The 14,999-nt window shown below is 38.3% G+C and overlaps 1 protein-coding gene and 1 long non-coding RNA gene across 12 annotated transcripts; one reads left to right on the plus strand and one right to left on the minus strand.

Annotated features, from left to right (window-relative positions):
- Positions 1-331: 331 nt before the first annotated feature.
- LOC146452947 (IST1 homolog) lies at positions 332-10,950 on the plus strand. Of its 4 annotated transcripts, XM_085097190.1 has the most exons (11): positions 332-410; positions 521-595; positions 814-890; positions 1,743-1,846; positions 2,292-2,379; positions 4,549-4,632; positions 4,895-5,008; positions 5,625-5,660; positions 7,104-7,298; positions 8,703-8,817; positions 9,529-10,950. In XM_085097190.1, exons 1-11 carry the CDS (start codon positions 407-409, stop codon positions 9,726-9,728), a joined length of 1,092 nt encoding a protein of 363 aa, XP_084953316.1. In that variant the 5' UTR covers positions 332-406; the 3' UTR covers positions 9,729-10,950. The 4 variants fall into 4 exon arrangements, with proteins under 4 accessions (XP_084953316.1, XP_084953318.1, XP_084953315.1 ...); XM_085097192.1 differs by lacking the exon at positions 5,625-5,660; XM_085097189.1 differs by lacking the exon at positions 332-410 and having other exon boundaries at positions 508-595.
- On the minus strand, positions 2,386-4,541 carry LOC146452948 (uncharacterized). 8 transcript variants are annotated; one of them, XR_014859619.1, is made up of 4 exons: positions 3,602-4,541; positions 3,107-3,535; positions 3,058-3,071; positions 2,386-2,920 (listed from the first exon to the last, which is right to left on the minus strand). It is a non-coding gene; the product is annotated as an uncharacterized LOC146452948 (long non-coding RNA). The 8 variants fall into 8 exon arrangements; XR_014859622.1 differs by having other exon boundaries at positions 2,386-2,795; positions 2,832-2,920; positions 3,058-3,535; XR_014859625.1 differs by having other exon boundaries at positions 2,386-2,601; positions 2,679-2,920; positions 3,058-3,535.
- Positions 10,951-14,999: the final 4,049 nt, after the last annotated feature.

Consider the following 14,999-nt stretch of genomic DNA (forward strand, 5'->3'; position numbering starts at 1 on the left):
TAAAAGCTACAGAACCTTGACCATCCCTCCCCCAATACAAAATATTTGGCCTCGAAGTGGGAAGATCTTGCCTCGAAATAAAGTGACAAAATCTTTTTCTTCTCTGGATGGGGCAGTAAATTTCTGCTTCAAAATGCCGTTGGCTTTTGCTTCTTGTCTTCTCTTATTTTGAGGTATTACCTCATTTTTAGACAAAATGTGTTTTATTTCCGTGCTCTAAACAAGATCGTTTGTGGCTGGTATGGGAGGAAATGTCAAAGCCAAGAAAAACTACCCCACCCGTGAACTAAAATTTTGTTCTCTCTTGGGAGGGTAAAGTTGGCGTCTTTTCACCAGAGTCCTGTGGTAAAATTTCTATAAACAGAAACATTACGTATTGAACATGGCGGATTGAACATCGTGCAAAATGGGTTGGTATATAAATTTAGCTCTGATCTGAGCCCTTACTACGCAGTTTCTTTTCGTTTGGAAGTGAGCTAAAGGTTCTTTTTATATTCTACTCCCAACATGCTTGGTTCAGGGTTTAACAAACAAAAACTAAAGGTGAATTTGAAGTTGGCTATCAACCGACTAAAGTTGTTGGAGAAAAAAAAGAGTAAGTTCATTATTTATTTCTTGTAATTTCGCAGTTTATTACTCTGTCTGTCTCTGCGCCTTTCTAATCCTTAAAACAATTTTTGTCAAGTGTATCTAATGCCATTGAGCCTAACGTAATGTCGCTGTTGTGAGAGAAAATTTGGCTTGAGTTTAAACTAAACTTGCACAATAAATGTGGTGTCGCAAACCTTTATATTACACTGTCTTTGTACACAGCTGAACTAGCGCAGAAGGCAAGACGAGAAATAGCAGACTACATCAGTAATGGGAAAGAAGATAGGGCGAGAATTAGAGTGAGTGATTTAACTAAAGTAGAATTTACTTTTACAAAAGCATGCACTGATTAAATCGCAAACCGAATGATCATGAATTTTCAATGAAGTAACATCATTCCAAGAAAAGTTCAATTCCCTTGGGAACGTTTGCTTCTCGGTAAGCCGCCATGCTCAACTGTTTGCTGAGTATTGCAATATTAAAAAAAACACAGAAAATCAAGTGATGGTGACTGCTTCTATATGCTCATATATATAAGTAAAATTATATAGGTTTAACTGCATTTGGTGTTCCATCAGGCATCTCCAAAGCCTAAACAAAAAAATAATATTCATAGGTTATTTCCTAATGAATGAAGTTGATCATTGTATTTTAGCCATTGACCTTGTAATTCCATGGTAATTTTAAATTATATTTATTTAGGCTATCTATATTGTAAAGTGCGCGAGAGCATCTGTTTATGATTCGTGCGCTATAAATAAATAATAATAAGTAATAAATTATTATTATTATTATTATTATTAAATGAAAGCCTTAGAAAAGGCATATTTCCAGAGGTGACTATAAATATATTCCCTGGATAATTTAAGCATGGTAAAGGAAAGCAACTGCACTAGCAAAATTCAATATATTATACTTACAATAAGTAACATTAATTAAGTAACCTGCAATCCTCAGACCTGATTGTTTGTTGATCTTGGTTCCTGCTTATCCAGGAAGGAATCATTGATCTAGATATCAAGAGAAGTGATAATGAACTTGTTTGCAGTGTTAACCAAATCCCATCACATTATTGAAATTTAAACTAATCTACAATTATTTATTTAATATTTTATTATGTTCTCTTGTTTGCTTCATCATTTTGTGATCAGGTCGAACACATTATCCGCGAAGACTACCTTGTGGAAGCTATGGAAATGTTAGAACTTTACTGTGATCTGCTGTTGGCCAGATTTGGTTTAATTGAAACACAGCAGTGAGTATTAAACATTATAACCATCTTAGTTTATTAATAAAGTTCAAACATTCCTGCTAATAATGGAACTACAGTGTAACATCAACAGCTCAACCCTTCCCCCCTTATCAGTGTTGGTTTGCTGCTGAAAAAATGGCTGGGAAATGATCCAATCTTCAAAGCAACATTGAGCGAAGGGGATGGGAAGTGAAGATTTAATTCTCCTCGGACTGTGTTTTCCTTAAGGGAGATTGAAATCTATGTGCATACTTCGCAAGTAATTTTTCTCAATATTTAGCTTAATGTCCAAGGTTGTGGGTTGTTTCATGGTGGCGCTAATTTAAAATTTAATTACTTGCATGTGAATGTATTTTTAATGAATGTCATAGTTGACCATTAATAAGCAGCGTGTTAAAGATAAAGAATTTTGTAAGCAATTCATGGATCATTTTCTGTTGAAATGTAGATACTGTGATGAAGGAATGATTGAGGCAGTAACATCGTTAATCTGGTCAGCACCCCGTCTTCAATCAGACGTCCAGGAATTAAGGGTGGTAAGGAAATCTCAGAACGAATGCAAACTGTCCTCTAATAAACATCACAACTTGTAAATTTATCGCTTTCTTGAAAGGCTTTTAATTATTTGGATGCAAGTTACAGTCGAACCAGGTCAATTGTACCCCCACTAGATTGCTGGTTAGGAACGTCATTCACCTCTTTCCTTTTCAGCCATCATTGGTAGAACTAAGGGAGGGGTCCACCGGGAGACTGCATCTCTCTCCTTGGGATGGGGACTGTCTATTAACTAGAGGGACTCTACCTCTCCTGGGGCACGTCTATCAAGGGACTGTACCTCTCTCCTGCGGTGTCTATTAAGGGACTGTACCTCTCTCCTGCGGTGTCTATTAGGGGACTGTACCTCTCTCCTGGAGCACGTCTATTAAGGGACTGCACCTCTCTCCTGTGGTGTCTCATTAAGGGACTGTACCTCTCTCCTCAGGGGCACATCTATTAAGGGACTGTACCTCTCTACTGCAGTGTCTATTAGGGGACTGCATCTCTCTCCTGGGGCACATCTATTAAGGGACTGTACCTCTTTTCTGTGGTCTCTCATTAAGGGACTGTACCTCTCTCCTGGGGCATGTCTTTTAAGGGACTGTACTTCTCTCCTGGGGCACATCTATTAGGGAACTGCACCTCTCTCCTGGGGCACGTCTTTTAAGCGACTGTACCTCTCCTGCGGTGTCTATTAGGGGACTGCACCCCTCTCCTGGGGCACACCTATTAGAGGACTGAACCTCTCTCCTGGGGCACGTCTATTACTGGACTGTACCTCTCTCCTGCAGTTTCTATTAAGGGACTGCACCTCTCTCCTAGTACACATCTATTAGGGGACTGCACCTCTCTCCTGGGACACGTCTTTTAAGGGACTGTACCTCTCTCCTGCGGACTGTCTATTAGGGGACTGCACCTCTCTCCTGGGGCACGTCTATTACGGGACTGAACCTCTCTCCTAGGGCACGTCTTTTAAGGGACTGCACCTCTCTCTTGCGGTGTCTATTAGGAGACTGTACCTCTCTCCTAGGGCACGTCTTTTAAGGGACTGTACCTCTCTCTTGCGGTGTCTATTAGGAGACTGAACCTCTCTCCTAGGGCACGTCTTTTAAGGGACTGTACCTCTCTCCTGCAGTGTCTATTAGGGGACTGCACCTCTCATGGGGCACGCCTTTTAAGGGACTGTACCTCTCTCCTGTGGTGCCTATTTAGGGACTGTACCTCTCTCCTGGGGCACATCTTTTAAGGGACTGTACCTCTCTCCTGCGGTGTCTATTAGGGGACTGCACCTCTCTCATGGGGCACATCTTCTAAGGGACTGTACCTCTCTCCTGCGGTGTCTATTAAGGGACTGTACCTCTCTCTGGTTTTTCAAAAATAAGACCCAGAGTGTCATGATAATATTTTAACCCTTTAATTCCAATAGCAACCAACATCTTCTTTCTCCTCACAATATCACTGCTTGATCAAACATTCAAGTCATGTGAAGAAAGGAAACAATGATCGCTTTAGATAAAATGTCTTGGTGTTTGAACTAATTCTCTGAACAAGTGCCCATGGGCCTGGGCACATTTCAGCAAGCTCCGGAACTTCCGCTGGTTATTGTATGCATGTGAGATTGTTCAGGATCTTCCTACAGTGGTGTAATAATCGGATTCAGCCAAAATGCAAACCGTGCTATATGTTAAGTAACCGCTATATGTCATATGCTATATGTCAAATAACCGCTGACCGGTTAGCTCAGTTAGTAGAGTGCCGGACCACTGTGCGGGAGGTCGCGGGTTGAAACCCCGGCCGGACCACCACTCTGGGTCTTTAAATAACTGAGGAAAAAGTGCTGACATCTGCAAATGGTTAGACTTTCTAGTCTTCTCGGATAAGGACGATAAACTGTAGGCCCCGTCTCACAAACCTTGTTTGTAAATAACTCTGTGGGACGTTAAAAAACCCACTCACTGTTCACAAAGAGTAGGGGACGTAGTTCCCGGTGTTGTGGTCTGGTCTTTGTGGTATATTCCGTATATCCCGTGTCCGCATTAATTGGCCTTAGCTGTTGCGGTATCCCTGTCCATATTGGACAAAGCTAATAAATTAACAATTAAATTAAATTTAAATTAAAATGAATTAAATTATTGTTTTCCACTGCTAATGTTTGTTGTTTGTAACAGGTTGCTGAACAGCTAGGCTTGAAGTATGGCAAAAAGTTTGGTCATGAAGCTACCGTGAATTCCAATTCAACTGTAAATGAAAGAGTAAGTTTGTGAACTTTTAGTTGTCATGACCAGGATAAGATAAATGGAAAAAAAAAAAAGATTTAATGTGTAAGGACAGTCCAGTACCAAATTTGAAGCTACCGTGAATTCCAATTCAACTGTAAATGAAAGTTAGAGTAAGTTTGTGAACTTTTACTTGTCATGACCAGGATAAGATAAATCGAAAAAAAAAAGATTTAATGTGTAAGGACAGTCCAGCACCAAATTTGGTTTTTTAATTTTTTTTTTTTTTTTTTTGTAGCTTATTCTCAAACTAAGTCCAAAGCCACCACCAAAGACATTAGTGGAGAATTACTTGGTAGAGATAGCGCGAAGCCATAATGTAGCCTTTACACCTGATCCGGCCGTCATTGGGGTAGGTAGCATTTATCATTATTGTTATTATTTTTGTCATTAGCATCATCATCATTATCATCTTTGTCGGTTCTAGATAGGCTCCATTTAATTTAATATGTACAAAACTGTGGTGCCTGTCTGGCATCCAGATCTAGAACTCAAAGCACTGAACATAAAATAATAATTATCACAGCACTGGTACTTTTGTGGATTTAACATTGGCTACTTAAATAAGGTATTAGACAAAAATTGAATCTTTAATATCATTAGCTAAGGAATTGAAATACACTGGTCCTAATTAATGCACACCTCCATCAGTCACACAGTCAAGTGCCTCAGTGCACTTTTAACAGTATGCATGCAGGCTACTTCATACGGGTGAACATATGTGCATTTTCTTAAATCACAATGCAATAATTTAAACAAAAATTAATACTAAAACAAAAAATATACAAAACTTAATTACAACCAACTTTGAAAAATCGTAAAAAAATAAAAAAAGATGAGTCAAAAATCCACAGATCACAACCTTTTACAATCATGTAGAATGATTTACGCTTGTGATAGTGAAGCGTTACTTTTTAGGTTGAAGGTCACACAGATTCTGATGACATACATATTATATTTTTGCACAGGAACTAGACGCAGATCATCTGCGAAATAAATTGGAGGTCAGAAAGGTTTACTGATGAAATAATACTTCTTATAATCCTGTCTTGTAATCCATAAGATCTTGTCTCTTTGTGACTGTTCTTTTGAACCGAATGGAGGATTTTGAAACTTCATCAAACTATTTAATATGAAGTTTTGACACTTTTCCAGTCCTTACGCCACCATATTTTGATGACAGAAAAGACTAACTAACATGAACTAGCAAACCTCAGTGACCGACTATCGCGTAAGGGGCAATCTGATTGGCTACACAGGTGCCGTCTATCGATCAATAGACGGCAGTTTGTCAGAGCGCGCGTGATTTAGCATCCATCATTGCTCAAATATATCAACATTTATGAAATAAAAAGATTTTTTTGCATAGATCGATCACTGAGGTATGCTAAAACAATTAGACGGCTCGCTCTCGGTTTCTATCGCCTTTGATAGTTGGCTCGGGGCTTCGCCCCTCGCCAACTATCAGCAGATGAAACCTCGAGCTTGCCGTCTAATTGTTAAGTAGAATCCATAATTAGAAAATTAGAAATGAACTAACAGGCACTTTCTGGACGATTTTAGTCAGACTGTAAGACAATGCAAATCATAGATTGAACCTTTTTGGTTTCTTATAGGTCACAGATCAGATACTTTAAGATACGAATTCTTACATTGTAAGATTAACGTGTAATTATAAGACTCTTATAGTTGAAACTTTTTTGTTTCAGAATGCTTATGGTTTATACCAGAACTTTTTTAGTATTTTTATATATAATATACCATATAAAATAGGCCACGTATATTTCTTTGATACATTTATTTTAAATAGTTTGTTACATACATTTTAAATTGATCATATGTACATGCAAATTTGCTCAATGCAGGTGTTAAAATTATTATTATTATTATTATTATTATTATTATTATTATTATTATTATTATTATTAAAAAACCAGGAAAGATTAATGATAATAATAAATTCTTTATTACAAAACCTCAATTAAAATCCTATTTACAATCAACCTGCTGTTACAAAAAATCCAATTAATTCATTGAAATACTATTCAATCACAAATTCTAAAAAAAGAAGTAACTTTATAACCTTACATAAAAGAAGAGGAAGTAGATATAATTAATAATAAAAGTTCAAACTGCTCGACGTTTCGGGGTCATCGTGACTCCATTGTCAAGAGACTAGTTATTAAATAGCATGCAAATAAGGAAAGGTACAAGATAAGCATAAATTCAATAAACAGCCTAAACAAACACCTTGGCGCGGATGGAATCCGTTTGCACGTTCCGTGTTTTTTTTTATATGCCTTTGCTTCAGCAAATCCCTGCTAATCAAATATTATTATTATTATTGTTGTTATTATTATTATTATTATTATTATTATTATTATTATTATTATTATTATTATTATTATTAGTAATTATTGATTATTATAATTGTTTGTTCTGTTTAGGAAAGTGAATTACCAATTTATGATGAAGTCAATTTTGCACCACCTGGAGGAAACAGTTCTGGCAAGGGTGGGGGTGGTGGTGGTGGTCACATTGGTTTTGAGGGGTTTAATGCACCAGGCTACAGTCCAAAGAGTATGCCTCCAATGTCCCAAGATACCGAGCGATATACAGATTTAAGTTTTTCATCATCACATGTAAGTCATGGTCAATAGCCAAGAGTGATTGCTGTTTAATTGTTCAGTTCCAGAAATAATCCCTACCCACCCCATGAAAGGTCATTGGAAATTCCTAACAGGAGGGGGGTCTTAAAAGTCACAATTTTAGAAGCAATGTGTGAAGGGGGGGACAGGGGTTGTAAAACGAAAAACCTTCCATAGGGGGGGGGGGGGGGGAGTATAGATATTTTCTGAAACTGCACATTCATCCTTATTTTACGCCTTATCTTTCTGGTGTGAGGGCCACACACACATTATTATATTTCAATTGATGCAAAATATTTTATTTAAGAATCCCTGCATATTCATTGGAAAAAACTCATCTTAAAGGGGCACCATCATGGCAATTTTGCTATTTTGGTCTAACCACACAAAGTCATTCAATTTTCCCACAAACACAGTGAAACAACATTTTAGGACATTACCGAAAATGTTACTTTTCTGCTCTGGTAAAGTAATTAACGTGAAAAGTGTTCCTAAACTCAGAGAAAAATATTTTAATAATAATAATAATAATGTTTATTTCTTATATTGTGCAGTCTAACATGCTATAAAGATATGATCGAATGCGCATTACAAAATCTTAATATAAAGTAATGAATGGCTAATCTAAATAATAACAACAATAATAATTTACAATCTCTGGAAAAACAATAAACTTACTAATAAGAGAACTAATAAAAAGCTAACTTAGAAAGATGTGTCTTTAGTAAAACTTTAAAAGTATTCAATGATTGGCATTGTCTGATTTCCAAAGGGAGTCGGTTCCATACTTTGGGCACTACATTTTCAAACGCCCTATCCCCACGTGTCTTTTTTGTTCTATAGGTATTATCCATTAGAAGTATGCCCCAGTGTGATCTCAACTGATACCGCGAGCTGTCATTGATTTTTATCAAGTCTAAAAGATACTGTGGTGCGACGCCATAGATACATTTGTGAACTAACATTGCTATCTTGAATTCTATTCTGTGGGTAACCGGAAGCCAGTGCAGGTTGATCAATGATGGTGTGATATGATCATACCTGGAATGGAATAAGGAGAACGTTTATCTAGAAATCTTTTCGAAAAAGACGCATTAACTGAAAAAAAAAAAAAGATTCAAAATACTTGGGAGACAATTTTTTATTCTTGAAATACTTAATGTTGTAATGTAAAGAAAAATTCATAGCTTTTATATGTACCGTCAATAAACTAGGGAAATTTCTATGGGAACTCTGAAATCTTTTTGGCGATGTTCAAAACTGACAAGTAAATTTCAAAACTCCATTCAAATTTCAAAAAGACCGGTCATGCGTGACTTGGATTGACTGTAATATTACTTATTTTTCGAAAGTGTGCACATGAAACCATCTATTGTAACTATTTTTCTCTGCCTCCAGGCAAGCAATCCAATCTACGGTAACCCAGGTGCGCCCCCATCCTACCCAGAGAAGGTTTTACCTCCCTACCCTGGAGGGCCTCTCAACAGCCACAATGCTGGACCCCCACCACCAGGTAAATTTTTGTATAAATTGTATTATTACCTTTATATCTAGCCAATCAACTCTAATCTACAATAACTATTATAAACTAACAGAGGTTTTCATCTCAGTTAGGGAGGAGGCCCCTACCTTAATTTATCACCAAGACAATAATGACCAGAGATCTGGCCGAATTTGTTTTAATTGTAGTAGTTTCCATGCAGGGTACCAAGTCCGAACTGGGCCAAACTAGAAGTTTAATAGACCCTTCTTCAAAATGGCGGCAACAGATTTGAATGAGTTAAAATTAATCAAAATGAAAAACTGATACCAGCACTGAAAAGAGCACTTTTACTTTAGTAACCTTGCAAGTCTCAGCATATTAAGTGTTATATCAGCATAGGAAATGTAAGATGAAATTTGACAAATTTGCAGAAGTTTGTGTGACTGGGGGTAAGCGTCATACCCCCAGTCATACAAACGTCTGTGAATCTTTCATTTTTCAAGCTGATATTACACCTGATATGCTGAAACTTTGCAGGGTTACCATTTATAGTGCTGATTTACGTTTTTAATTGTAGCTTATTTGAATTTTCGGCTGTCATTTTAGAGAAGGGTCTATTGATTGCAAACGTGACCCTTACCTCATTAATTTTTGAAAAAATCTTAAGCGATTTCTTTTTTCCTTTTGTGTGTAAATTCTTGTTGTGGTGCTGTTTATTGAAATAAAGTGTTTTGTTCTCAGGACCCCAACAAAGGCCCCCTGCCCCAAGTGCACCAGCACCACGCCCATCAACAGGGCCCAGTTTTCCGGACCTCCCTGCGGTACCTACAGATCTACCAAATATACCTGATAGTGTACCTGGAGCAGATAGTGCTGGCGGTGAAGATGTGGACTTCGATGATCTTACTAGAAGATTCGAGGACCTCAAAAAGAAAAAGTAGTCTTAGCACAATTTTCTTGATATATCTGCGACTGTCCTTGTAAAATTATAGCCTTTTAATATAGTCAGCTTTTGCGCTGTAGTTTTCTCTGTTTGTTAAGTCACCCTACAGCCGTTCTTTTTACCGGAATCCATTAGAAGCCCGGCTCAAGACTGATCAGCAACTGAGTCAATACCCCAGTATTTAGATAATGTATTTTGACACTCAGTGGCCAAGAGAGTTAAAGGAGCAGTGCCACCCATTTTTGTGTCACTTTGAATAGCCAAAAAACATATTTGTATGGATGTAAACGTCAAAATAATGGTTCCATTTTATTAACAATAACCCTACTTGTGCACAGAAAGTAGTATCATTCATCTTTATCTGCAGATGGCTAGGATTGAAATGGATTGCAACTTGAAAAAATTGGCAATTTTTGTCAAGTTCCCGCTAGTATGTACCTTGGAAAAATGACTAGAAAGCGATTATAGTGTATTTTTCCTCGGAGAAATTGTTTCATATCTTCTTCTTGGTGCTCTAAGAGTAATTTCTTGTTAGAGAAAAGGTTCTTAGTCAAAAAGAGGACTTTTGACCAGCATACGGCAAAATCTCCATAGCAATGCCCCTTTTTGTAGAGGCATTGCACTAATACCCTCAGTTTGTTTTGGTATGAGAACATGGAAAATTGAAATACGCGAAATGCGTCGACTGATGCTCAACAAAAACAATATTTGTCGTCTTTCATGTTGATTTACACTTGGTTAATCGCTCTCAATGGAAACAAGATCAGAGTAAATAAAACCTTTAGTTAGTTTTTGAAATACTGAACTGTTAAATTTTTAAGTTGTTTTTCCTTTTCTGTTTTCTCACTTTTCGTTTACCTATATTGCAAAATAAAACAGGCACTGACACAACCTCGTTTCCAGACGCCTTGGGAACGAGGCTGGTACTGACTATATAGTTAACATCAGCAAACCTATAACAAGCCGAGTTTCAGTGAACTAGCTGAGCCACGTGTAAAGACCAATGAACTCGTTTAGCCCATTGTATAAACTTATTCGGCCGTGTATAAGCTGGTTTATTCCTGTATTAACTGGTTTAGTCCATCAGTTTTTGTTGGTGAAGTCGACCTGTAGGCTATCCATATTTCGTTGATTTGCGGAATTTTTCACAATCACACTTGTATCATGGCGAAACCACACTGTACAGCCAAAGTAGCAAATAAAAGTTGCTTTTTACTTTAGCACCGTTGGAGCGTCAAGAAATATTATACTGGCTACAAGGTCTCTCTTAAGAAGTACTTTCTTTCTTCCTATTTCAAAATACAGTCGAACCACCTCTCGTTAGCGACCACTTTTCCAAAATACCAAAAGTTTTCAAGTCAAATCACTATAGATGGAACCTCTCTTAGGCGACCACCTCCCGTAAGCGACCACCTCTCGTAAGCGACCACTTTTAGAGATGATTATTTAAAATTTTCAATTGTTTTTAACCTCCCGTAGGCGACCACTTGACACACAATCTGCTGTTTCTCTCTGTCGCTGTAACATATTGACCCACACCATTACAGCGGACGCTGTATTAAAATCTCACAGCCGGAGCTACCGGAAGAGTCTCCCGAAATAGCTTAGCATTGAAACAATTGATAACATACACATACACTATTAATAGTGTACATTGAAATGAACTTCAATCAGGTTGAATCCTTTGTAGGAAAGAAACTCTCTTATCTTGTAAATAGCATGAATGTACATGCATGACCGGTGATGACTCTCTCAACCTTGTATAATTCAACAGAAAAATTGTGGCGAAAAAGAACGTCAACTGGATTATGTAACAAACAAATAAACGCGGAAGTTGTAGATGTTTTACGCTTGAAATGTAACATTGCAAAAATGCCGTTTACTGTTTGCCCTTAAATCAGGCGGTCTAAAAAAGTTATTATTTTGGGTTTCGATAAGCACTGGCAAAAGGGTTAGGTATCCGCAATTATCATATGTACATTACCCGAAATTTAGACCCCCTGTGGTCTGACCTCTGGTAAGCGACCACCTCCCGTAAGCGACCACATATCCTTGACATTATGGGTGGTCGCTAACGGGAGGTTCGACTGTAGCAGCAATTTTAGCCAACCCTCATTTCCCATCATCCAAAACAGATTTATGCATATGCCGCTCATCCAACCACGCGAATACAGGTTTTCTTCAGTGATTATCTTAAGTGGGGTTGCGTATCTTCAGTAAACTTATCCTATAGCTTTAGAATTCGCGTCCAACCAATACCCAACTCAAAACCCAGTAATGCTGAAAAGGGTTTTGGAGAGATGTCAACGGAAATTACAATTATCCACTGAGCCCGTTATCCAACAGTTGATTTTCTGATTGCGCCCACTATCGTCGCCTTTGTACTTAATCGGATCTTAGTCTTTAGCATAACCTTTAAGCCTCGGTCGTCCAATACGTTATCGTGTAATATGTTGATTTTATCTTTCGTTTTCGTTTTGCCGCTGATTGGACTCCCAGTCTTTCTTTAATTTTTTTTTTTTTTTACAAAACACTGTCGTCGGCATAGACCTGCAGAAGACCATTGTCCCCCCTCATAGACGCCTTGGGAATAGCTGTCAAATTTTCCGCATTTCAGGCAAATTTGATCTTCAGTAATTCGCCCTTCTCCATACTTCAATTTTAATTCTTCGAGTACATCTGTTATTTTTACGTCCATTTGCTGAAGGCTGTGGAAGTTGCTTCGATGGGCTTCATGGCTCACCAAAGGAATGCTGTCGAAATCGGCTTCTCCTTGTCTATGGTTATACTTGGGTAGATTATCCATAAGCCTTCTCCTTAGCTAGACACCGCAGCAACCGTAATATCTAAAATGTTCACCAGACCTGATAAGGCAACATAATCACCTCACTCGCGGGTAATGGACATCCGTCGAGGGTGCGTCTTCCACCCACTATGATTCACAAATTCTCTAAAGTGAATGCGTTCGGGATGGGAGTGGCTGGGTTACTTCGGGGAAAGCTCACAACATCAGTGCGTGCGAAATGGTGGTACTTTCTGAAGAGCCTTTCCCATTCGAGTAAGTTGGCCTGTTCCAGTATTTTTGAGTCGCACTGTCAAAATTTGTTTCGTATTGTTCGCGCTATTTGAAAACTGATGACGAATTTCCGCGTACAATTCGTGTACATTTTAGGCGTTGTAATGGTGTACGTAAATTATGTACACAGGCATGTATGTTCCAGATTAATTTATAACTAAATTGTTCTGTTGCACTGAGCTGCTACATTATAATTTTTGAAGTTGTGAAATTTGCATGCAGATAGTTTAACATAACTGACTAAAATTTTTAAATATAACGACTGGTGTTATTAAGAAAAAAAAATGTTGTGTATAAAGTTGAAATCCACTGTCCAAACTTGAGTCCATTCCATACTATATTTATGATGAAGCGATCGGGGATCATTTGCGGTCCAATCTGGGGATCATTTCCCGTCCGGGGATCATTTGCGGTTCAATTTGGGGATCATTTCCGGTCCGGGGATCATTTGCGGGCCTGTACAGTTCTCTGAGGAAGCTCAGGGCCCGATCGACTACGATCAAATGTGTTTCCACATTGCTCAAATCTATCACTTCTTCATGGCAAATAAACTCTGCTTTTCCAACACAGAATTTAGAAAGATCGGTAAGTCTTCTAAGTTGAATGACTCATTCCCGGGTGCCATTATCGGCATCCCTTTCCTTACACGCCGTGAAATTCTTTGCTTTTCAGAGAGTCCTTCTCTCCTGGTCCTACCATAGTCAATATGGCGAATCTCGTCGAATCCGTTGTGGCACTCCGCTGACTACTCGGAACGAAGTCTCAAGATCATTGAATTGAAACATTGAATTAATTATACAGTCAACTCTCTCTAAGGCGGACACCCTCGGTACCAGATTTACTGTCCGCCTTAGAGAGAGTTCATGTAAACTGATACCCGAACATCAAAACTGAAACCAGTGCCTTATTACTTTAATTACAATGTATGTAATGTAATCATGACGGGCCGGCTGTATCTCTTTTATATATTCCTTACGGAATCCAACACATTTCATACACACTTTGAACATTTGTGAATCAACCTTTCGTCGTTTCTTGGAACTTGAATCAAGTAGCGTCTCTTGTGAAGTTACAGAAAAATGATTAAATCGTTGGGGTGGCTACGGGCTTGAAGTCCCATGCAACAGAACAACAAGTTTCAAGGTGTTCCAAAGGTCGTGGCCTGGATAGCAAAGTGCATAGGTAAAGAAAACGAGAAGATTACAACTGCGGTTGATCTAAACTGTCCCAAGACGCGAAAAAGTGAAGTTAAGGAAGAACACAAGTGACTCACCTGATTCCAGTAAACGACAGCGCAAATGAGTTGTTGTATAAATGACAGGAAAAGTGACTTTAATATTGTAAGGTCTGGTCTATTTTATTAAAACCACTGTTATCAGATTGCGCTAATTTTTCGGAATTTTGGACCTGTTATAAAATTTCAAAAACATCCGGTGTCCGCTTTGAGAGGTTTTTTGAACCAACATGTCGGAAAAAAGTGTCCGCTGTCCGCCTTAGAGAGAGTTCAGTTACAGAGAAACAAGTAAAATTCGGCAGGGACTAAATTTACTGTCCGCCTTAAAGAGGTGTCCGCCGTAGAGAGGTGTCCGCTTAGAGAGAGTTGACTGTACCGTAAATGATCTTATAAACGCCGGGGGCGTTTCAGTTGAATTTCAAAGGTCCGAGGGGGGCGTTTAAAAGATAAGAGGCGTTTATTCTAATAACTGTAACAATACGGTATTATAATAACCTAAATGACAGAGCTTTAGCAGACTATAAAGGCAAACGTGAAGTCAAACGTGAAGTAGGCCTTGTAATTCCGGGATGCTACAATGCTAGGACGAGCCGAAAGAAAATTGTTGGTATCCTAAGCACGGAGATCAAGAACATTGAAGAGCGCTATCCTCACTTTGAACTGGAAATTGAGTGAGACGCAACTCGCACGTCTGTTTATAGTGTTTCTAGTTTATGTGTGGTTGTCAGGGAAGGAGACGTTTATTAGACTGGGGGCGTTTGTTAGAGAGGGGCGTTTACTACAAACTTGTCAGCTTAGGGGGGCGTTATTTAGATAGGAGGCGTTCATAAGAGAGTGGGCGTTTATTAGATCACTTACGGTGCGCATTGAATTGAATGAAATATCCATTGAATTGAATGAATATACGCATTGAATTGATAAAATATCCATTGAATTGAATGAATATACACACTGAATTG

Source organism: Pavona decussata, unplaced genomic scaffold (genome assembly GCF_977016875.1).
Source record: "Pavona decussata unplaced genomic scaffold, jaPavDecu1.1 SCAFFOLD_361, whole genome shotgun sequence".
NCBI lineage: Eukaryota > Metazoa > Cnidaria > Anthozoa > Scleractinia > Agariciidae > Pavona > Pavona decussata.